Source organism: Salvelinus fontinalis, chromosome 37 (assembly GCF_029448725.1).
Source record: "Salvelinus fontinalis isolate EN_2023a chromosome 37, ASM2944872v1, whole genome shotgun sequence".
NCBI lineage: Eukaryota > Metazoa > Chordata > Actinopteri > Salmoniformes > Salmonidae > Salvelinus > Salvelinus fontinalis.
This window is the reverse complement of record NC_074701.1, coordinates 5758185-5783399: the sequence shown is the minus strand read 5'-3', so window position 1 is coordinate 5783399 and position 25215 is coordinate 5758185. Positions and strand designations below refer to the sequence as shown.

Below are 25215 nucleotides of genomic sequence, written 5' to 3'. Positions count from 1 at the left end.
CGTCAGCGGTGTCATCCTGACTGTCTCTACCAACGTCAGCGGTGTCATCCTGACTGTCTCTACCAACGTCAGCGGTGGCATCCTGACTGTCTCTACCAACGTCAGCGGTGGCATCCTGACTGTCTCTACCAACGTCAGCGGTGGCATCCTGACTGTCTCTACCAACGTCAGTGGGGTCGTCCTGACTGTCTCTACCAACGCCAGTGGGGTCATCCTGACTGTCTCTACCAACGCCAGTGGGGTCATCCTGACTGTCTCTACCAATGTCAGTGGTGTCATCCAGACTGTCTCTACCAACCTCAGTGGGGTCATCCTGACTGTCTCTAACAACGTCAGTGGGGTCATCCTGACTGTCTCTACCAACGTCAGTGGGGAAATCTAGGGCCTCTCTGAGGGCGTAGGACCTTTTTAATAGCTATGAAGCAGAGTTGATTATGTATGTAAAGAGATTAAGTAGTTTTCCCACTTACATCTGTATTGTGCTTGCTATGTTAATGATTTACACTTTTTTCACATTTTTATCAGACCTATTGTGTTAATCTGACTCTTATTGAAATGGTCGAACAATAATAACACTAAAGTCAAGAAGATGAATGCACAGTATTTCTTTGTGGATATTGTTATAGGAAAGCATATCACATATCCGTGGTGGTAGATGGCCTCCCTTATCACCGCACACAAATAATTGGGCCAGTTACGTAAGTGACAAGCTTCCATGATCAATGGGAAATGTGAGAATCAAACTGATTAAGTAAAGTGAGCTTCACTTTCAAAGGTTGGTCATTTTAATTCCCTCCAGTGTTCGGCTCTCTCTCTCTCACACACTCAACCATGTGTTTACGGTCCAGATAACAGCACCTGCTATTTACTCAATAAGTCATACTAAAGGAGACATGCCAATACTAACTGCTGTAATACAATACTTCATACATAGTTAACTACTACAATACAATACTTCACACTTAGCTAACTGCTGCAATACAATACTTCACACGTAGCTAACTGCTACAATACAATACTTCACACTTAGCTAACTGCTGCAATACAATACTTCACACGTAGCTAACTGCTACAATACAATACTTCACACGTAGCTAACTGCTACATTACAGTACTTCACATGTAGCTAACTGCTACGATACAATACTTCAAACGTAGCTAACTGCTACAATACAATACTTCATACATAGTTAACTACTACAATACAGTACTTCACACGTAGCTAACTGCTACAATACAATACTTCATACATAGTTAACTACTACAATACAATACTTCACACTTAGCTAACTGCTGCAATACAATACTTCACACGTAGCTAACTGCTACAATACAATACTTCACACGTAGCTAACTGCTACATTACAGTACTTCACACGTAGCTAACTGCTACAATACAATACTTCAAACGTAGCTAACTGCTACAATACAATACTTCACACATAGTTAACTGCTACATTACAATACTTCACACATAGCTAACTACTAAAATACAATACTTCATACATAGTTAACTACTACAATACAATACTTCACACTTAGCTAACTGCTGCAATACAATACTTCACACGTAGCTAACTGCTACAATACAATACTTCACACGTAGCTAACTGCTACAATACAATACTTCACACGTAGCTAACTGCTACAATACAATACTTCACACGTAGCTAACTGCTACAATACAATACTTCACACGTAGCTAACTGCTACAATACAATACTTCACACGTAGCTAACTGCTACAATACAATACTTCACACGTAGCTAACTGCTACAATACAATACTTCACACGTAGCTAACTGCTACAATACAATACTTCACACGTAGCTAACTGCTACAATACAATACTTCACACGTAGCTAACTACTAAAATACAATACTTCATACATAGTTAACTACTACAATACAATACTTCACACTTAGCTAACTGCTGCAATACAATACTTCACACGTAGCTAACTGCTACAATACAATACTTCACACGTAGCTAACTGCTACAATACAATACTTCACACGTAGCTAACTGCTACATTACAGTACTTCACACGTAGCTAACTGCTACAATACAATACTTCAAACGTAGCTAACTGCTACAATACAATACTTCACACATAGTTAACTGCTACATTACAATACTTCACACATAGCTAACTGCTACAATACAATACTTCACACATAGCTAACTGCTACAATACAATACTTCACACGTAGCTAACTGCTACAATACAATACTTCACACGTAGCTAACTGCTACAATACAATACGTCAAACGTAGCTAACTGCTACAATACAATACTTCACACGTAGCTAACTGCTACATTACAATACTTCACACGTAGCTAACTGCTACAACACAATACTTCACATGTAGCTAACTGCTACAACACATGCTAATCCGTCTTCAGTAGGCTCCAAGCACTGGTTTCTTTATTTTATGTTCTTTATTTTATGTCAGGGACCGAGCACAGTATTGAACAAATATTTCACCATATTTAGCTTAATGTCTAATTCCTATATTGCATCTCCAGCTTTTAGAATGGACCTCAAATGTTATCCCATCCTCATCTCTTGACCCTTGTTGAACGCTTTCTCTCCAGGGTTAGGTTTATTTTTAAGTCACTGGCAAAGCCTGTTTCCAATCACATTGTTTGTACTTCTCCTTTAGATCTACCCATTCCTCTGCCCAACAGTATCTGTCCCTACAATATATTTATTACATCACATCTCCTTTGATTTCCTTCTTATCCATGTAAACTCCCTACCTTTCCCTCCCTGCGACCGGCTCAACAGGTAAGACTGGGGATTCCCCAAACTCTGACAGAATAGGAAACTCCGAAGCCTAAGGGCAATCTGACCGCCAATCTCTCTGTCTCCTCTCTCTCCTCTTTTTTCCTCCTCTTCCTTTCTGCCTCTCCTCCTCTCCATTTAGAGCTGAATAGAGAAACTTACTGGCCACTCTCTTAGGCTCTATCCCAAATTGCACCGTATTTACTATATAGTTCACAACTTATGACCCAGGCCCATAGGGCTCTCATCAGAAGTAGTTTAGAATGTAAGGACTAGAGTTCCATTTGGACAACAGCCTTAGCCTGTCATGGATACCTCAGCCCTCCAGCCCTGCAGACAAGTGAATTACACAGTTTACCCACTTCTTTTCAAATGCTATTCTTTTCTTGACTTTCTTTTTTGTTGCACTGTGGCGACTGGAGAGCAGCTATTACCCAGGATTCTCCTTGTCTGCACACACACACACACATAAACAACCTTCTTTAGAGCTGCAGTGACAGTCTCAGATGGGTTGCATGGTTGGTTCGTGGTGCCTTAGAAAGGATTTCTGTGACTTGGATCTTGTTGTCTTTGCAGACACTTTGAAGTCGCCTTAATCTCCTGGACAGATTCTAGTGCCACACAGTATATGATAGTCAAACTGTTTCTCTAACGTGTTGGTTAAAGTTGTGGTTTTCTTCCTTAAAGGTCAGTCATTCTTTTATTTGTTTAAATTCTAAAGAAAACAGCAGCAGTTGCTGGCATGGCCATCCAGTCCCTCACCTCTCTGTCTTTAAAACACATTATATAGATGGAAGCTTACAGTACATTAACTGTGACTAAAATATCCTATATTAGGTAGATACTTACACTACATATGAGATGTGTTGATGCTAAGATACAAGCCTGCAGTACATATGAGATGTGTTGTTGCTAAGATACAAGCCTGCAGTACATATGAGATGTGTTGTTGCTAAGATACAAGCCTGCAGTACATATGAGATGTGTTGTTGCTAAGATACAAGCCTGCAGTACATATGAGATGTGTTGTTGCTAAGATACAAGGCTGCAGTACATATGACATAACACCACATAAACTCAGCAAAAAGAGAAACGTCCCTTTTTTAGGACCCTGTCTTTCAAAGAAAATTCAAAAAAATCCAAATAACTTCACAGATCTTCATTGGAAAGGGTTTAAACACTGTTTCCCATGCTTGTTCAATGAACCATAAACAATTAATGAACATGCACCTGTGGAACGGTCGTTAAGACACTAACAGCTTACAGACGGTGGGCAATTAAGGTCACAGTTAATTTAGGACACTAAATAGGCCTTTCTACTGACTCTGAAAAACACCAAAAGAAAGATGCCCAGGGTCCCTGCTCATCTGCGTGAACGTGCCTTAGGCATGCTGCAAGGAGGCATGAGGACTGCAGATGTGGCCAGGGCAATAAATTGCAATGTCCGCACTGTGAGACGCCTAAGACAGCGCTACAGGGAGATGGGACGGACAGCTGATCGTCCTCACAGTGGCAGACCACGTGTAACAACACCTGCACAGGATCGGTACATCCGAACATCACACCTGCAGGACAGATACAAGATGGCAACAACAACCGCCTGAGTTACACCAGGAACGCACAATCCCTCCATCAGTGCTCAGACTGTCCGCAATAGGCTGAGAGAGGCTGGACTGAGGGCTTGTAGGCCTGTTGTAAGGCAGGTCCTCACCAGACTTCACCGGCAACAACGTCGCCTATGGGCACAAACCGCTGGAGCAGACAGGACTGGCAAAAAGTGGTCTTTACTGACTGAGTTGCGGTTTTGTCTCACCAGTTGTGATGGTCGGATTCGCGTTCATCGTCGAAGGAATGTACTCTGGAGCGGGATCGATTTGGAGGTGGAGGGTCCGTCATGGTCTGGGGTGGTGTGTCACAGCATCATCGGACTGAGCTTGTTGTCATTGCAGGCAATCTCACCGCTATGCGTTACAGGTAAGACATCCTCCTCCCTCATGTAGTACCCTTCCTGCAGGCTCAGCTTGACATGACCCTCCAGGATGACAATGCCACCAGCCATACTGCTCGTTCTGTGCGTGATTTCCTGCAAGACAGGACTGTCAGTGTTCTGCCATTGCCAGCGAAGAGCCTGGATCTCAATCCCATTGAGCACGTCTGGGACCTGTTGAATCGGAGGGTGAGGGCTATGGCCATTCCCCCCAGAAATGTCCGGGAACTTGCAGGTGCCTTGGTGGAAGAGTGAGGTAACATCTCACAGCAAGAAGTGGCAAATCTGGTGCAGTCCATGAGGAGGAGATGCACTGCAGTACTTAATGCAGCTGGTGGCCACACCAGATACTGACTGTTACTTTTGATTTTGACCCCCCCTTTGTTCAGGGACACATTATTCCATTTCTGTTAGTCACATGTCTGTGGAACTTGTTCAGTTTATGTCTCAGTTGTTGAATCTTGTTATGTTCATACAAATATTTACACATGTTAAGTTTGCTGAAAATAAATGCAGTTGACAGTGAGAGGACGTTTCTTTTTTGCTGAGTTTATTATGTGTAGGTCTGCAGTACATTATGACATATGAGTGGTGTTTAAGATTCTGTCGACTGTGACTTCACATTGGAAGTTATCCAGGGATCAGCCCTATCCACAGTGACACAGCTTTCTACTTTACAAGAAGTTGTAGTCTTTTTTAGTTACCGTGACACAGTTAGCCCCTCTACGGCGTTAACAGCCCCTCTAAGGCACATCAGTCAGGACAGGGACACTTAAAGTTCCATTCTTGGATTTGAAAAACAACATAACGGTAGCCCTGCTACTTGTTTTGGTATACAGCTAAAGGATGGGCTAGGGAAATGTAACCCTTCGCAAATTCATAAGGAATTCATTTTATTTAAAAAAATAATAATTAAGAATCAATAGGTGCATATCAACAATTGGAATGACCATTGAACAGATTCTCAGATCCCAGATTGTAGTCTTAAGTGAAGACAGGGCCATCGTTAGTTACACAGTTGCATGCAAGTATTTGTATTTATTAGGGATCCCCATTAGCTCCTACCAAGGCAGCAGCTACTCTTCCTGGGGTTTATTATGGATCTCTATTAGTTCCTGCCAAGCCAGCAGCTACTCTTCCTGGGGTTTATTATGGATCCTCAGTAGTTCCAACCAAGGCAGCAGCTACTCTTCCTGGGGTTTATTATGGATCCCTATTAGTTCCTGCCAAGGCAGCAGCTACTCTTCCTGGGGTTTATTATGGATCCCCATTCGTTCCTGTCAAGGCAGCAGCTGCCCTTCCTGGGGTTTATTATGTATCCCTATTAGTTCCTGCCAAGGCAGCGGCTACTCTTCCTGGGGTTTATTATGGATCCCTATTAGTTCCTGCCTAGGCAGCAGCTACTCTTCCTGGGGTTTATTATGGATCCCTATGTGTTCCTGCCAAGGCAGCAGCTACTCTTCCTGGGGTTTATTATGGATCCTCAGTAGTTCCTACCAAGGCAGCAGCTACTCTTCCTGGGGTTTATTATGGATCCCCATTAGTTCCTGCCAAGGCAGCAGCTACTCTTCCTGGGGTTTATTATGGATCCCTATAAGTTCCTGCCAAGGCAGCAGCTACTCTTCCTGGGGTTTAAAATGGATCCCCATTAGTTCCTGACAAGGCAGCGGCTACTCTTCCTGGGGTTTATTGTGGATCCCCATTAGTTCCTGCCAAGGCAGTGGCTACTCTTCCTGGGGTTTATTATGGATCCCCATTAGTTCCTGCCAAGGCAGCAGCTACTCTTCCTGGGGTTCAAACACATTACGGCACTTACATTACATATATAACAAAATATAAAACAGTACATCATATGACATTATTACACCACAACATATCTACAATGCACAATGTTTAATACCACCATACAACAATATTACAATGTATGTGTGTGTCTGTACTTTTGTGTGTGTTTCTTCACAGTCCCTGCTGTTCCATAAGGTGATTCTGCTGCTTGCATCAGTTACCTGATGTGGAATAGAGTTCCATGTAGTCATGGTTCTATGTATTACTGTGCACCTCCCATAGTCTGTTCTGGACTTGGGGACTGTGAATAATCCTCTGGTGGCATGTCTTGTGGGGTATGAATGGGTGTCTGAGCTGTGTGCTCGTTGTTTAGACGGACACCTTGGTACATTCAACTTGTCAACACTTCTCACAAAAATAAGTAGTGATGAAGTCAATCTCTCCTCCACTTTGAGCCAGGAGAGATTGACATGCATATTATTAATGTTAGCTCTCCGTGTACTTTTAAGTGGCAGCCATGCTGCCCTGTTCTGAGCCAACTGCAATTTCCCTAAGTCCCTCTTTGTGGCACCTGACCACACTGCAAGTGATTGCTTTGTCACACTTAATCGTACACACGCTGCCACTCTGTGTTTCTTCTGGACTTTCCTTGACAGGTGAAACCTTCCAACTCACTCTGTGTTTCTTCTGGACTTTCCTTGACAGGTGAAACCTTCCAACTCACCCTGTTGTATCTTACAACGTTTCTTCAACGTGGAAAACAAAACCTAAAAGTCAATACCTCCGTGTTCCCATTTCATGGAATACATTGTTACATACTGTCGTGAGGAACTCTCATTTTAAGTAAACTCATAACTAGAATAATAACATTGACTAAAAGCAAAGATATTCAAATATAATAATGGCCTGAAGATGTTCCACCCCACCCCCCCCAAAATCATTTTACAGGGTCCAATCACACTGCTTCATCTTAACCTCCCAGTGACACTTGATGTAAACTTAATTTACTCAAACCTGTTCCATCTGCCTCGCCTTGGATGGAGAATATCGCCCGTGGACACAGTGTAGTTAGTTGTTACTTTGCCAGTTCTCCAACCCCTCACACACTGACTCATACATAAGAAGGTAGTCTAATATAAATGCATTAGGATGCTGGATTCACACCAAGTTCTGCTGTTTATCTCCCTTCCCTGCTTTTGGAGTTATAATGTCCAACACCTTTCTGACTCATAAGAAGGTACTAAAAGCATTAGTATGCTAAATACATGCATTTCTGTTCTTTGGTTTAAGCACTCAGCTTTACTTACAATGCAACAGTTAATGGAATGTATGATGGTAGTCTAAAATCCATGCAGTAGGATGCTAGATTCTTATTTTCCTATGTCCTTGCTTTTGGTGTTACTTTGCTTTCTAAAAGCATAAGAAGGTACTCTGAAACCTACAACCATTACGATATCAATCTCAATGACAACCATTAGGATGTTCATTTCTGTTCTGACTGGTCTTTTTACTGCATTTGGTTGATAATGGCTCCTACTTACATCCCATTAACTGTTGCATTAACATCATGGATCAAACAGATGCTGCAGGGCCTGTAATTAATGTCGGAGGCGTCTCTTGGGGCTACCTTGTAATGGTGGCAGTGTTGGGTCACTACTAGTTAGTATAATGCCGCTAATTGCTCCCAGAATAAGATCCTTTAACATTTTAAAGTCATAATGGCTGGATTTATACAGGCAAGCCAATTCTGATTGTTTGCTCAAAAGACCTGATCTGATTGGTCAAAAGACCAATTATTGAAAAAACGATCAGAATTGGGCTGCCCGTGTAAACGCAGCCATAGTGACTTCAGTGAACTCTTAAGGCTGGCCATGTTGTGCTGTTGAAACATACAAATATACATATGTTTGTTTTTGTGTCATTTAATATACATTTGTCGTTCCAAACACACAACACTTGAAGTCTAAACTAAGTTTAGAGAACTAAGATTATCTCTTGATGTCGAACTAATGCAGTGTTAGCAAATACTCAATTATGTTCTATTTTTTTGTCTTCTCACTTTTTCAGACGAATGCACAGTGACGAGATCGTACCTTTTCCTCCACAAGTTCTGGTTCTTCAGTACCATCTACTACTTTGGTAACTGGGTGTTTATCGGGGTAGGTGTTGGAAACTGAAAGATTTGATTGACAATGTTCTTGCAAAAATATCAACGATAGTATAACTATAAGTGCAATTTATAGTGTAAAGGTAGATCAGATTTACTGAGTACTGCGGAGTCTGCTAGAATAACAGCTGCAATTCATTGATTGATTGATAAAAAAAATTGTACATTAAAGATGACCCCCATACTAGCGTCCTACTTAAACCGTGTACTCATTTACTTAAACCGTGTACTCATTTACTTAAACTGCATACTCATTTACTTAATCTGTGTACTCATTTACTTAATCTGCGTACTCGTTTACTTAATCTGTGTACTCATTTACTTAATCTGCGTACTCGTTTACTTAATCTGCGTACTCATTTACTTAATCTGCGTACTCATTTATTTAATCTGCTCACTCATTTAATTAATCTGCGTACTCGTTTAATTAATCTGCATAGTCATTTTGGCATTTGATCTAGTAGAATTCACCGGTCTTTCCTGACTCACGTGTTTGACGACAGCTGATAATCAGATAAATTGACCTGTTGTACCAAAATGAACGAATGGTTGGAGTATATGCAATCACATATTAGATGAAGCACTAAGAATACTATTTTCTAAATTTCACTTACTTTAAAACTTTATTTTTTCACATACTATTTTTATAGTACGCTAGTATGGGTATTGAGAGATGGCCCATGACTTATTTCCATACGTTCCATGTTTTCCACCTGTAGGTTTTCCTCATCGGCCTGTTGGTGTCATGTTGTAAGGGGAAGAAATCAGTGATCGAAGGAGAGGTGGAGGCAGACGACTCTGACATGAGTGAAGACGAATACGTCCACTGACAAGACCACAGCCTGCCAGAGCTGGGTTCAAATACTATTTGAAGTCTTTTAAATACTTTTGAGCATTTGCTTAAGTCTGCCTGGGAGTGCCGGGTGGGCGGGTTTGCATGTTCTGGACTTTTCTATGAGTTCACCTGCAAAAGGCAAGCTTAATCAAATACAATTTAAGTATTTGAAATTATTTTAAACAGTGTGCCCTAATGAATATGACCCAGGTCTGCTACCTGCATGGACCAGCAGACATTTAAACCGGATTGGTTTCTGTTACATCTGGTTTGCTGTAACATAATAATAATAACATAATAATTTGACATTTGGATTGTTCATACAATGCAGTAAAACATGAATTTGAACTTTTGTTTTCTGGTTCTGCCTGAGATCGGTTCATATTACACACCGTTGTGTTGATACTGAGTTATTATAACAGGAGAGAGTTATTGTGAGGTTGCTTTTTTCTATTAGGGCAACTTTTTGTTTTTTGTTCAGTCAGGTGTCTTTTCTCAAAGCAGTATGTAAACCCTGTTTGCATCCCAAATGGCACCCTATTTCATATATAGTGCACTTCTTTTGACCAAAACCCTATTGGACCCTGGTCAAAAGTAGTGCACTATATAGGGAATAGTGTGCCATTTTGAGATGCAACCCTCTTTGTATTACTATGGGTATGTGCCTGTTGTTTAAAATGTAACCTCCACCAATTCCATGTGTTTATGTTTCCAAAAAGAAAGATTTAGTGTTGCAAAATTCTGGTATCTTTTCCAAAATGAGAGGATTCTGAATTTCCTGCTTATTTCCCTCACTATTCTGGGAATCTTCAAATTAAAAAGACATTAAAAACAGGTAATTTGTTACCAACATTTTGCAACCCTAAGAAAGATCCTTGGCTGATAACCAAACGGTGGGTTATTAAACGACCGTCACCCTAAGAAAGATCCTTGGCTGATAACCAAACGGTGGGTTATTAAACGACCGTCACCCTAAGAAAGATCCTTGGCTGATAACCAAACGGTGGGTTATTAAACGACCGTCACCCTGTCATACTGGATGTTTTGGATCCTGAGAAGATGTTGTCGGGGAAACATATTCCGGGCTTACTTTGTTTCTTATTTTAACTCAGCACATTTTTGTTGTCATGTACATTTCTGTAATATATGGCTGGATAAATGTTTATTTAAGCCTTTAACAGATTTATTATTTTTAAGATTACTAACTTAGCACATTCAGCATGTTAACTTACAGCAACAAATATGGAAATGTATTTGATACCATATTGATAATGCACATTGCTGAGTTAAAATCTATATTCTCTTATCCCTGATTTTGGTAGTGTTTGGTCGGGCTTAACTTGACTAACTGTTATTGCGTTGATGGATTGATTTGCTGTAAAGTTATCTTAACATGAACTGAGCATAATATCACTTGACTACTGATCACCATGTCAATTTACTTTATGAATTTGGAATAAAATATGAATTCTGAATTGATTATTGCTGTATTTACGTTGTTAATCTATCACTTTCTAACGGTAATTCAGTGATTGCTTTGGACCTTCAACTTGGGGTTGGCGTTGCCATTTGTTTTTCCATGACTAGACATTAGTGATATTTATTGTGTCCTCTTTAAAAGTGTTGATAATAAAGAGGCTGGCCCATCTTATTTTGTGTACCATGCACCTTTCATCACTGCACTAGATACCCGTGCATTGATTTAATCTGTCACAGTGGTCATTATTAGCCTACAAGATGGCATGTAGCTGGCTTCAGTACAGTATATATAAAAAAGCGCAAACTCATCGCAGGCTGTAGTATTTATTTACCTTCTAGTCATCACCACGGTGATGCTTAATCAATGGCTTCTAGTACTAATGTCTGTACACAGATATAAAATATGAATGATCAGCATAGTGGTGATCCCTGGGGCTACATACTATAGATAACAGACTGGTGTTAAGATGTTAACTCTCCACTATCTCCTGTACACAGTGGTGATCCCTGGAGCTACATACTATAGATAACAGACTGGTGTTAAGATGTTAACTCTCCACTATCTCCTGTACACAGTGGTGATCCCTGGAGCTACATACTATAGATAACAGACTGGTGTTAAGATGTTAACTCTCCACTATCTCCGAGAAGAAATAACAAGCACTATGGATGTGTTTACACAGGCAGCCCAATTCTGATCTTTTGCCCATTTTTTGGCTAAACATCTGATTGATTGTTCAAAAGACCAATGTTGTGGCAAAAGATGAGACTTGGGCTTCCTGTGTTAACACAGCCTATATAGAACTCTCTAGCTTTACCCAGCATCACCTTGGAGGAAATAACAACTGTTCCTACAGTAATAACTCTTCTTTTATGGTCTTTATTATTGTGTGGTTCTGTTGAGTTCTGGAACAATGAGCCGATTCCTTCCACAGGCTTTCTTTGATAGGTTTTTCATAAGACACTGAAGGTCATCTTTCATTTGAGATAGGGGGTCAAAGGTGGGACGGAAATACTGACAAGGGGAAACAATATAAGGCTCGAATCAAATCACAGTTTATTGGTTCATACACATATATTTTCAGATGTTATTTATTGCAGGTGAAATGCTTATATTTCTAGCTCCAACGATGCAGTAATACTAACAATACAAAACAATACACACATACAAATGTACAGTCAGGTTTCTGTTTCTGAACACACTTAGAAAGTGACTTAATATTTCAATATTCTGCACAGGTCACGTTTGTTTATTCTTGTTTGTCCAGTCTTCTATTCTATTGTTGTGGTCCTTTGGGATGGACAGAGACTGAAGAATACCTTTCTCACTATGAGACACACTCAAAGTCCATCTTCTACAACAGACATCCTGACCACAGGGACCTTTAGGCTATGCTCAGAAATGTTTTCTTCGTGGTTTTTACAGACCCCAGAGCTTGCAGTACTCACAAACAGGCTGGCTGAGATCACTACACTTAAAAATAGGTCCATTTGTGTTGTTCCTTTGAGAGACCAGCATGGGGTTAGTGGTTCCCCCAGTTAAATCAACTCGACAACTTTGACATGTTGCCTTTCACTGTATAACATCCTTATTGTTTGATGAACTGATGAATGAAAGGATTGTTAGTATTCTACACAGTAATCTCTAACTTCACTGAGCTGAAAAAAAGATAGTCTGTTATTACATGTACTGTGGATGGATGAACAGCTAATCTTTCATAACGTTGCTGGAGGCCTATTGGTTTCATATGAACTTACATTACATTGTTCATCTTGGCTTTTTGGGTCAGCTTTTTCCCCCATTTTTCAATAGCCAATTGTGTTGTAAGGCTCTTGTATATCACATGAAACGAAACATAAAGCTACAAGCATTATGGCCTTAACGGCTGAGTCTGTTACAAAATGTTGTACATTTATAGGTTGCCGTGGTACATTCTCAATTGCTCTGACAAGATGTACCCTACACGGTATCTAAACGTCTTCCAGTTTCAATCATTATTTTGAACGTTTTCTTCACCTACCAGAAAGGCTACACAATGTATATTATACTGTGTTAGTGATGTCTTGTTGGGAGATGTATGGTACACAATGTATATTATACTGTGTTAGTGATGTCTTGTTGGGAGATGTATGGTACACGATGTATATTATACTGTGTTAGTGATGTCTTGTTGGGAGATGTATGGTACATCATGTATATTATACTGTGTTAGTGATGTCTTGTTGGGAGATGTATGGTACATGATGTATATTATACTGTGTTAGTGATGTCTTGTTGGGAGATGTATGGTACACGATGTATATTATACTGTGTTAGTGATGTCTTGTTGGGAGATGTATGGTACATGATGTATATTATACTGTGTTAGTGATGTCTTGTTGGGAGAGATGTATGGTACGTCATGTATATTATACTGTGTTAGTGATGTCTTGTTGGGAGATGTATGGTACATGATGTATATTATACTGTGTTAGTGATGTCTTGTTGGGAGATGTATGGTACATGATGTATATTATACCGTGTTAGTGATGTCTTGTTGGGAGATGTATGGTACATGATGTATATTATACTGTGTTAGTGATGTCTTGTTGGGAGAGATGTATGGTACGTCATGTATATTATACTGTGTTAGTGATGTCTTGTTGGGAGATGTATGGTACATGATGTATATTATACTGTGTTAGTGATGTCTTGTTGGGAGAGATGTATGGTACATGATGTACAGTTGAAGTCGGAAGTTTACATACACTTAGGTTGGAGTCATTAAAACTTGTTTTTCAACCACTCCACAAATTACTTGTTAACAAACTATAGATTTTGGCAAGTCGGTTAGGACATCTACTTTGTGCGTTACACAAGTCATTTTTCCAACAATTGTTTACAGGCAGATTATTTCACTTATAATTCAATGTATCACAATTCCAGTGGGTCAGATGTTAACATACACGAAGGTGACTGTGCCTTTAAACAGCTTCGAAAATTCCAGAAAATGATGTCATGGCTTTAGAAGCTTCTGATAGGCTAATTGACATCATTTAAGTCAATTGGAGGTGTACATGTGGATGTATTTCAAGGTCTACCTTCAAACTCAGTGCCTCTTTGCTTGACATCATGAGAAAATCAAAAGAAATCGGCCAAGACCTCAGAATTTTTTTTATAGATCTCCACAAGCCTGGTTCATCATTGGGAGCAATTTCCAAACACCTGAAGGTACCAGGTTCATTTGTACAAACAATAGTACGCAAGTATAAACACCATGTGACCACGCAGCCGTCATACCGCTCAGGAAGGGGATGCGTTCTGTCTCCTAGAGATGAACGTACTTTGGTGCAAAAAGTGCAAATATTTCCCAGAACAACAGCAAAGGACTGGGTGAAGATGCTGGAGGAAACAGGTACAAAAGTATCGATATCCACAGTAAAATGAGTCCTATATTGACATAACCTGAAAGGCCGCTCAGCAAGGAAGAAACCACTGCTCCAAAACCACCATAAACAAGCCAGACTACGGTTTGCAACTGCACATGGCGACAAAGCTCGTACTTTTAGGAGAAATGTCCTCTGGTCTGATGAAACAAAAATAGAACTGTTTGGCCATAATGACCATCGTTATGTTTGGAGGAAAAAGGGGGAGGCTTGCAAGCCGAAGAACACCATCCCAACCGTGAAGCACGGGGGTGGCAGCATCATGTTGTGAGGGTGCTTTGCTGCAGGAGGGACTGGTGCACTTCACAAAATAGATGTCATCATGAGCTAGGAAAAGGATGTGGATATATTGAAGCAACATCTCAAGACATTAGTCAGGAAGTTAAAGCTTGGTCACAAATGGGTCTTCCAAATGGACAATGACCCCAAGCATACTTCCAAAGTTGTGGCAAAATGGCTTCAGGACAACAAAGTCAATGTATTGAAGTGGCCATCACAAAGCCCTGACCTCAATCCTATAGAACATTTGTGGGCAGAACTGAAAAAGCGTGTGCGAGCAAGGAGGCCTACAAACCTGACTCAGTTACACCAGCTCTGTCAGGAGGAATGGGTCAAAATTCACTATTCGGCTACCCGAAACGTTTGACCCATGTTAAACAATTTAAAGGCAATGCTACCAAATACTAATTGAGTGTATGTAAACTTCTGACCCACTGAGAATGTGATGAAAGAAATAAAAGCTGAAATAATGAATTCTCTCTGCTATTATTCTGACATTTCACGTTCTTAAAATAAAGTGGTGATCCTAACTGACCTAAAACAGGGCTTTTTTACTAGGATTAAATGTCATGAATTGTGAAAACTGAGTTTAAATGTATTTGTCTAAGGTGTATGTAAACTTCCGACTTCAACTGTAAACATACAGTACAAATAGTCTCCGTATATACAGTACCAGTCAAAAGTTTGGACACATCTACTAATTCCAGGGTTTTTGTTTATTTTACTATTTTCTACATTGTAGAATAATAGTGAAGACATCACAACTATGAAATAACGCATATTGTATCATGTAGTAACCAGAAAATGTTAAACAAAATATATTTTCTAATTGAGATTCATCAAAGTAGCCACCCTTTGCCTTGATGACAGCTTTGCACACTCTTTGCATTCTCTCAACCATCTTCATGAGGTAGTCACCTGGAATACATTTCAATTAACAGGTGTGCCTTGTTAAAAGTTCATTTGTGGAATTTCTTTCCTTCTTAATGCGTTTGAGCCAATCAGTTGTGTTGTGACAAGGTAGCAGTGGTATACAGCTCAAATAAACAAAGAGAAACGACAGTCCATCATTACTTTAAGACATGAAGGTCAGTCAATCGGGAAATGTCAAGAACTTTTAAAGTTTCTTCAAATGCAGTCGCAAAAACCATCAAGTGCTATGATGAAACTGGCTCTCATGAGGACCGCTACAGGAAAGGAAGACCTAGAGTTACCTCTGCTGCAGAGAATAAGTTCATTAGAGTTACCATCCTCAGAAATTGCAGCCCAAATACATGCTTCACAGAGGTAAAAGACACATCTCAAAATCAACTGTTCAGAGGAGACTGTGTCAATCAGTTCAAATTGGTGCAAAGAAACCACTACTAAAGGACACCAATAAGAAGAAGAGACTTGCTTGGTCCAAGAAACACAAACAATGGAGATTAGACCGGTGGAAATCTGTCCTTTGGTCTAATGAGTCCAAATTTGAGATTTTTGGTTTGGTGATTTTTGAGACGCAGAGTAGGTGAAAGGTTGATCTCCGCATGTGTGTTTCCCACTGTGAAGCATGGAGGTGTGGGGGTGCTTTGCTGGTGACACTGTCAGTGATTTATTTATAATTCAAGGCACACTTAACAAGCATGGCTACCACAGCATTCTACAGCGATACACCATCCCATCTGGTTTGCGATTAGTGGGTCTATCATTTGTTTTTCAACAGGACAATGACCCAAAACACACCTGCAGGCTGTATAAGGGCTATTTGACCTCAGAAGGAGAATGATGGAGTGCTGCATCAGATGACCTGGCCTCCACAATCACCCGACCTCAACCCAATTGAAATGGTTTGGGATGATTTGGACCACAGAGTGAAGGAAAAGCAGCCAACAAGTGCTCAGCATAAGTGGGAAATCCTTCAAGAACTGTGGAAAAGCATTCCTCATGAAGCTGGTTGAGAGAATTGCCAAGAGAGTTCAAATATGTCATCAAGGCAAAGGGTGGCAACTTTGATGAATCCAAAATATATTTAGATTTGTTTTACTCTTTTTTAGTTACTCCATGATTCCGTATGTGTTATTTTATAGTTTTGATTATTATTCTACAATGTAGAAAATAGTAAAAATAAAGAAAAATCCTTGAACGAGCAGGTGTGTCCAAACTTTTGACTGGTACTATATATTATTATTATTATTATTATATATATATTTTTTCTTGTAGCCTGGTCCCAGATCTGTGTGTTTTCTTGTAGCCTGGTCCTAGATCTGTTTGTGTTGTCTTGTAGCCTGGTCCTAGATCTGTTTGTGTTGTCTTGTAGCCTGGTCCAAGATCTGTTTGTGTTGTCTTGTAACTTGGTCATAGATCTGTTTGTGTTTTCTTGTAGCCTGGTCTTAGATCTGTTTGTATTGTCTTGTAGCCTGGTCATAGATCTGTTTGTATTGTCTTGTAGCCTGGTCCAAGATCTGTTTGTGTTGTCTTGTAGCCTGGTCCCAGATCTGTGTGTTTTCTTGTAACTTGGTCCTAGATCTGTTTGTATTGTCTTGTAGCCTGGTCCAAGATCTGTTTGTGTTGTCTTGTAACTTGGTCCTAGATCTGTTTGTATTGTCTTGTAGCCTGGTCCAAGATCTGTTTCTTTTGTCTTGTAGCCTGGTCCCAGATCTGTGTTTTTTTTTTTAGCCTGGTCCTAGATCTGTTTGTATTGTCTTGTAGCCTGGTCCTAGATCTGTTTGTATTGTCTTGTAGCCTGGTCCTAGATCTGTTTGTATTGTCTTGTAGCCTGGTCCTAGATCTGTGTGTTGTCTTGTAGCCTGGTCCTAGATCTGTTTGTGTTCTCTTGTAGCCTGGTCCTAGATCTGTGTGTTTTTTTGTAGACTGGTCCTAGATCTGTGTGTTGTCTTGTAGCCTGGTCCCAGATCTGTTTGTGATCTCTTGTAGCCTGGTCCTAGATCTGTTTGTGTTCTCTTGTAGCCTGGTCCTAGATCTGTTTGTGTTCTCTTGTAGCCTGGTCCTAGATCTGTGTGTTGTCTTGTAGCCTGGTCCTAGATCTGTGTGTTTTTTTGTAGCCTGGTCCTAGATCTGTGTGTTGTCTTGTAGCCTGGTCCCAGATCTGTTTGTGTTCTCTTGTAGCCTGGTCCTAGATCTGTTTGTGTTCTCTTGTAGCCTGGTCCTAGATCTGTGTGTTGTCTTGTAGCCTGGTCCCAGATCTGTGTGTTGTCTTGTAATTTGGTCCTAGATCTGTTTGTATTGTCTTGTAGCCTGGTCCTAGATCTGTTTGTGTTGTCTTGTAGCCTGGTCCCAGATCTGTGTGTTTTCTTGTAACTTGGTCCTAGATCTGTTTGTGTTGTCTTGTAGCCTGGTCCTAGATCTGTTTGTGTTGTCTTGTAGCCTGGTCCCAGATCTGTGTGTTTTCTTGTAGCCTGGTCCTAGATCTCTTTGTGTTCTCTTGTAGCCTGGTCCCAGATCTGTGTGTGTTGTCTTGTAGCCTGGTCCCAGACTCTCTCTCACTGACTCTGGACTCCACCCACTCACTCACACATACTTACACTGACACCTCAACAAGCATTACACACACACTACATCCACCCACACACACATAACATGCACACATGCATACTGACACCACACACACACACACACGCTCACCCACCACATACGCTGCTGCTACTGCTACTGCTCCACATACGCTGCTGCTATAGCTCAGTCTATTACCTATCCTGTTGCCTAGCCACTTTACCCATACATATATGTACATAATTACCTCGTACCCCTGCACATCGACTCTGTACTGTACTGGTACTCCCTGTATGTAGCCATTTTATTTTTTACTCATTATTGTTATTCATTGTGTGTTTTTTCCTCGTTTCACTATTTCTATTTAAAATATACATTCTGTATCTTTATCTTTAACTCTGCATTGTTGGGACGGGACTCGTAAGTAAGCACTGTTAGTCTACCTGTTGTTTACAAAACATGAGACAAATAGAAATAGATTTAATTTGATCTGTTAGTGCCATCTTTCCCAATACTCCTACAGAGAGAACTAACATATCTGGCACCAGTCCCTCCACTGAGACCCCTACAGACAGCACTAACATATCTGGCACCAGTCTCTCCACTGAGACTCCCACAGACAGCACTAACAGATCTGGCACCAGTCCCTCCACCGAGACCCCTACAGACAGCACTAACATATCTGGCACCAGTCCCTCCACTGAGACCCCTACAGACAGCACTAACATATCTGGCACCAGTCTCTCCACTGAGAATCCTACAGACAGCACTAACATATCTGGCACCAGTCCCTCCACTGAGAATCCTACAGACAGCACTAACATATCTGGCACCAGTCCCTCCACTGAGACCCCTACAGACAGCACTAACAGTTCTGGCACCAGTCCCTGCACTGAGACCCCTACAGACAACACTAACAGATCTGGCACCAGTCCCTCCACTGAGACCCCTACAGACAGCACTAACAGATCTGGCACCAGTCCCTCCACTGAGACTCCGACAGACAGCACTAACAGATCTGGCACCAGTCCCTCCACTGAGACCCCCACAGACAGCACTAGTAGATCTGGCACCAGTCCCTCCACTGAGACCCTTACAGACAACACTAACAGATCTGGCACCAGTCCCTCCACCGAGACTCCGACAGACAGCACTAACAGATCTGGCACCAGTCCCTCCACCGAGACCCCTACAGACAGCACTAACAGATCTGGCACCAGTCCCTCCACTGAGACCCCTACAGACAGCACTAACAGTTCTGGCACCAGTCCCTGCACTGAGACCCCTACAGACAGCACTAACAGATCTGGCACCAGTCCCTCCACTGAGACCCCTACAGACAGCACTAACAGATCTGGCACCAGTCCCTCCACTGAGACTCCTACAGACAGCACTAACATATCTGGCACCAGTCCCTCCACTGAGACTCCTACAGACAGCACTAACAGATCTGGCACCAGTCCCTCCACCAAGACTCCTACAGACAGCACTAACAGATCTGGCACCAGTCCCTCCACCGAGACTCCGACAGACAGCACTAACAGATCTGGCACCAGTCCCTCCACTGAGACCCCTACAGACAGCACTAGTAGATCTGGCACCAGTCCCTCCACTGAGACCCCTACAGACAACACTAACAGATCTGGCAACAGTCCCTCCACTGAGACCCTTACAGACAACACTAACAGATCTGGCACCAGTCCCTCCACTGAGACCCCTACAGACAGCACTAGTAGATCTGGCACCAGTCCCTCCACTGAGACCCCTACAGACAACACTAACAGATCTGGCACCAGTCCCTCCACCGAGACTCCGACAGACAGCACTAACAGATCTGGCACCAGTCCCTCCACTGAGACCGCTTCAGACAGCACTAACAGATCTGGCACCAGTCTCTCCACTTAGACCCCTACAGACAGCACTAACAGACCTGGCACCAGTCCCTCCACTGAGACTCCTACAGACAGCACTAACAGTTCTGGCACCAGTCCCTCCACTGAGACTCCTACAGACAGCACTAACAGATCTGGCACCAGTCCCTCCACCAAGACTCCTACAGACAGCACTAACAGATCTGGCACCAGTCCCTCCACCGAGACTCCGACAGACAGCACTAACAGATCTGGCACCAGTCCCTCCACTGAGACCCCTACAGACAGCACTAACAGATCTGGCACCAGGCCATAGTGGACTACAGTAGGGTCCCTCCACTGAGACTCCTACAGACAGCACTAACAGATCTGGCACCAGGCTATAGTGGGCTACAGTAGGGTCCCTCCACTGAGACTCCTACAGACAGCCCTAACAGATCTGGCACCAGGCCATAGTGGGCTACAGTAGGGTCCCTCCACTGAGACTCATACAGACAGCACTAACAGATCTGGCACCAGTCCCTCCACTGAGACCCCTACAGACAGCACTAACATATCTGGCACCAGGCCATAGTGGGCTACAGTAGGGTCCCTCCACTGAGACTCCTACAGACAGCACTAACAGATCTGGCACCAGTCCCTCCACTGACACCCCTAGCTGTCTGATGACAGACCTCTAGTTCACACTACGTTTCCACTGTGTTACTCTAGCCTTCAGCAGGCCTTTAGAGAGTTGAACACTGACAACGAGAGGGGAATTCAGGCAACGCAGGGCAGGAGCAGTGTGGTTATGTTGATGCTGTGTTTTACAGCCCCTGGTTAACCTCTTTGCCCTCTAGAACCGCTGGGATCTGACACAGTCTACCACAGTCAGTTCCCCAATGAAGACTATTTGGCCCTGTCAACAAGCCTGTCAACATGCCACAGCTACATTTTCCCAGAGCTAGATAGTTGTACATACTGTATACTGAAGTCAACATGCCACAGCTACATTTTCCCAGAGCTAGATAGTTGTACATACTGTATACTGAAGTCAACATGGATGTAGTACACAGGCCTGTATATTTCAGTGTGCACGCTAGCATACCACTTACAATGCTAGTCCAATACATAGATAACTAATCACAATGCTAGCCCAATACATAGATAACTAATCACAATGCTAGCCCAATACATAGATAACTAATTACAATGCTAGTCCAATACATAGATAACTAATCACAATGCTAGCCCAATACATAGATAACTAATCACAATGCTAGCTCAATACATAGATAACTAATCACAATACTAGTGCAATACATCGATAACTCATCACAATGCTAGTGCAATACATAGATAACTAATCACAATGCTAGTCCAATACATAGATAACTAATCACAATGTTAGCCCAATACATAGATAACTCATCACAATGCTAGCCCAATACATAGATAACTCATCACAATGCTAGTCCAATACATAGATAACTAATCACAATGCTAGCCCAATACATAGATAACTAATCACAATGCTAGTCCAATACATAGATAACTAATCACAATGCTAGCCCAATACATAGATGGCTAAGCACAATGCTAGTCCAATACATAGATAACTAATCACAATGCTAGCTCAATACATAGATAACTCATCACAATGCTAGTCCAATACATATATAACTAATCACAATGCTAGCCCAATACATAGATAACTAATCACAATGCTAGTCCAATACATAGATAACTAATCACAATGCTAGCCCAATACATAGATAACTAATCACAATGCTAGTCCAATATATAGATAACTAATCACAATGATAGCTCAATACATAGATAGCTAATCACAATGCTAGCCCAATACATAGATAACTAATCACAATGCTAGCCCAATACATAGATAACTCATCACAATGCTGGCCCAATACATAGATGACTAATCACAATGTTAGTCCAATACATAGATAACTAATCACAATGCTAGTCCAATACATAGATAACTAATCACAATACTAGCCCAATACATAGATAACTAATCACAATGCTAGTCCAATACATAGATAACTGATCACAATGCTAGCCCAATACATAGATAACTGATCACAATGCTAGTCCAATACATAGATAACTAATCACAATGCTAGTCCAATACATAGATAACTAATCACAATGCTAGTCCAATACATAGATAACTCATCACAATGCTAGCTCAATAGATAGATAACTAATCACAATGCTAGCCCAATACTTAGATGACTAATCAATGTTAGTCCAATACATAGATAACTAATCACAATGCTAGTCCAATACATAGATAACTAATCACAATGCTAGTCCAATACATAGATAACTCATCACAATGCTAGCCCAATACATAGATAACTAATCACAATGCTAGCCCAATACATAGATAACTAATCACAATGCTAGCCCAATACATAGATAACTCATCACAATGCTAGCCCAATACATAGATAACTCATCACAATGCTAGTCCAATACATAGATAACTAATCACAATGCTAGCCCAATACATAGATAACTAATCACAATGCTAGTCCAATACATAGATAACTAATCACAATGCTAGCCCAATACATAGATGGCTAAGCACAATGCTAGTCCAATACATAGATAACTAATCACAATGCTAGCTCAATACATAGATAACTCATCACAATGCTAGTCCAATACATATATAACTAATCACAATGCTAGCCCAATACATAGATAACTAATCACAATGCTAGTCCAATACATAGATAACTAATCACAATGCTAGCCCAATACATAGATAACTAATCACAATGCTAGTCCAATATATAGATAACTAATCACAATGATAGCTCAATACATAGATAACTAATCACAATGCTAGCCCAACCTCATGCTAATCGCATTAGCCTACATTAGCTCAACCGTCCCGCAGGGAACCCACCAATCCTGAAGAAGTTTACGTTTTTAATATGGAACAGAATAGCCTAGTTAGTACTGTATGTACTATTAAGACAGAATGAACAGGTTTTATATCTATGGTATGCACCTCATTCATGTTTTAGTTAGGTTTATGAGTTTCAAAAATATAGAATCACATCATGAACTAGTAGGAATTTCTGTGTGTCCCTTTAAATAGCCCAGCCAGGGTAGATGTTCACCCCTGACAAAGAAAGAAAGAGAGTGAGAGTGAGAGTGAGAGTGAGAGAGAGAGAGAGAGAGAGAGAGAGAGAGAAAGAGAGAGAGAGACAGAAAGAGAGAGAGAGAGAGTTTGAGTTTTTATAAAACCTTTATTTTCTACTCAATTGTTAACATAAATAATGACACACTGCCTTTTCAGAAATGAAACAATGAACGTAATTCCTACACAAAATAAATAAAAATAAAAATACAAAAGAACATATACATTCAACTTATTTCCTCAACAAAAAAAAATTTCCCCTCCTCTACAAAACAAAGCGCTCCTTCATATGCCCACTTCTCCTCAAACAATGGGAGATCTTTTACAGCTGAGGAAAACTCAAAATCCACTTTTATTCTTGCTTTCACTAATCCTTTAAAAACACATCTTATATCCTTCTCATATCCCGTGTCTATTTTATGTTTCCTACTCAAAAAAATTGACATCTTAGCTTGTCCCAAAATAAAATTTAACATTTGACATTTTCTTTTCTGTTGCTTACTATATTGAAACCCCAAAATAAAAACATTGTTATTAAAAATCTCACCTACAGCTCTAAACAATGATTCCAGTATTTCCAATAAAGGTTTTATCCTCTCACACTCCATAAAACAGTGAAAAATGGTTTCTCTTATATTACAAAAAGGACATCCATCTCTAACATCTGAATTAATGACAGATACAAAAGCATTAACTGCAATAATGCCATGTAACACCCTCCATTGCATATCACCAGTACCCTTTTGTAACGGTGGTTTGTACAGTGCTCTCCATGCTGGCTTTACCTTGTCATCAATTCCCAATTTTACCCTCCATGGAGTGTCTTTTCTATTTTTCAATTTCTCTTTGTTTAACACCTTAACACACCCCCTATACAAATCCTTCCCATTCACCTCATCCAAACCCACCTCCTCCAACCCTCTCAAATCCAACAATATACCCTTTCTCTCTGACTCTGTGATATTTGGTGTAATCCCTAATCTTGGAAATGAGACGTCTTCATCTTGTTCCTTCTTCTTGTGGCTATTAAGCATTCCCCATTCTTCCGCTGACAGAGCTTTCCTGCAGCTTCCCAGCATTTGTCCAACAATCCTTTCCGACCTCACCCCCAAATGTTCAGCCAACCGTCTTCCATCCATTAAGTCGGGCCCAGCCATTGCCATTAACTGTCTTAAGGTGATTATTTTTCCCTTCACCAGAATCTTGGAGAAAAGTGGAACAGCTGCAGTTGTACAATCCAGTCTTGCCCCACACACCAGAGGTTCCTCCAACAGCCAATGCACTGACTCCGCTGAAGTTCGTCTGGACACCTTCATTATGCTCCACACTCTGAGAAGGCCTCTGTAAAACGGAGGTACTCCCTCCCTAGAAATCTGGCTACTATCAACCAGAAATAAAGCCTTCTTTAAACCTAAACCTCCAACCCTCTGTAACACAAGGCCTGCTACCCCCCTCCACACCACATTTACCTGTCCATAAAGCAACCTTTGAATAAACTGAAAACGGAAAGCAGCAGCCCTACTAGCCAGATGTACCAGACCTTGTCCCCCCTCCTCTTTTGATAAATACAACACACTTTGTGGAACCCAGTGATATTTATCCCAAAAAAAATCTACCATAATTGCCTGTATCTTAGCCAGAAGACCAGAAGGTGGTTCTAAAACTGCCAACCGATGCCATAATGCAGAGGCAATCACATTGTTAACTATAATAGTTCTCCCCCTATATGACATTCGAGATAACAACCAACGCCATCTCCTCATCCTCCCTTCCACCATTTCAACCACCCCAATCCAATTTCTTTCCATAATCCCCTCATCTCCTAAGTACACTCCAAGATACTTAAAACCTCCCTTACACCATTCCAATCCCCCTGGCAAAGCCATGATCCCTCCAGACCATTCTCCAATCTGTAATGCACAACTCTTTTCCCAATTTACTTTTGCCGAG

At 41.1% G+C, this 25215-nt stretch overlaps 1 protein-coding gene across 2 annotated transcripts in view; it reads left to right on the top strand.

Moving 5' to 3' along the window:
* Positions 1-11043, top strand: part of lmbrd1 (LMBR1 domain containing 1) — a 212046-nt gene extending 201003 nt beyond the window's left edge. For both annotated transcript variants that reach the window (XM_055901726.1, XM_055901724.1), the window contains 2 exons: positions 8630-8721; positions 9449-11043. In XM_055901726.1, coding sequence (XP_055757701.1) covers positions 8630-8721; positions 9449-9559 — 203 coding nt within the window. In that variant the 3' untranslated portion in view covers positions 9560-11043. The remainder of the gene's footprint in view (positions 1-8629; positions 8722-9448) is intronic.
* Positions 11044-25215: the final 14172 nt, after the last annotated feature.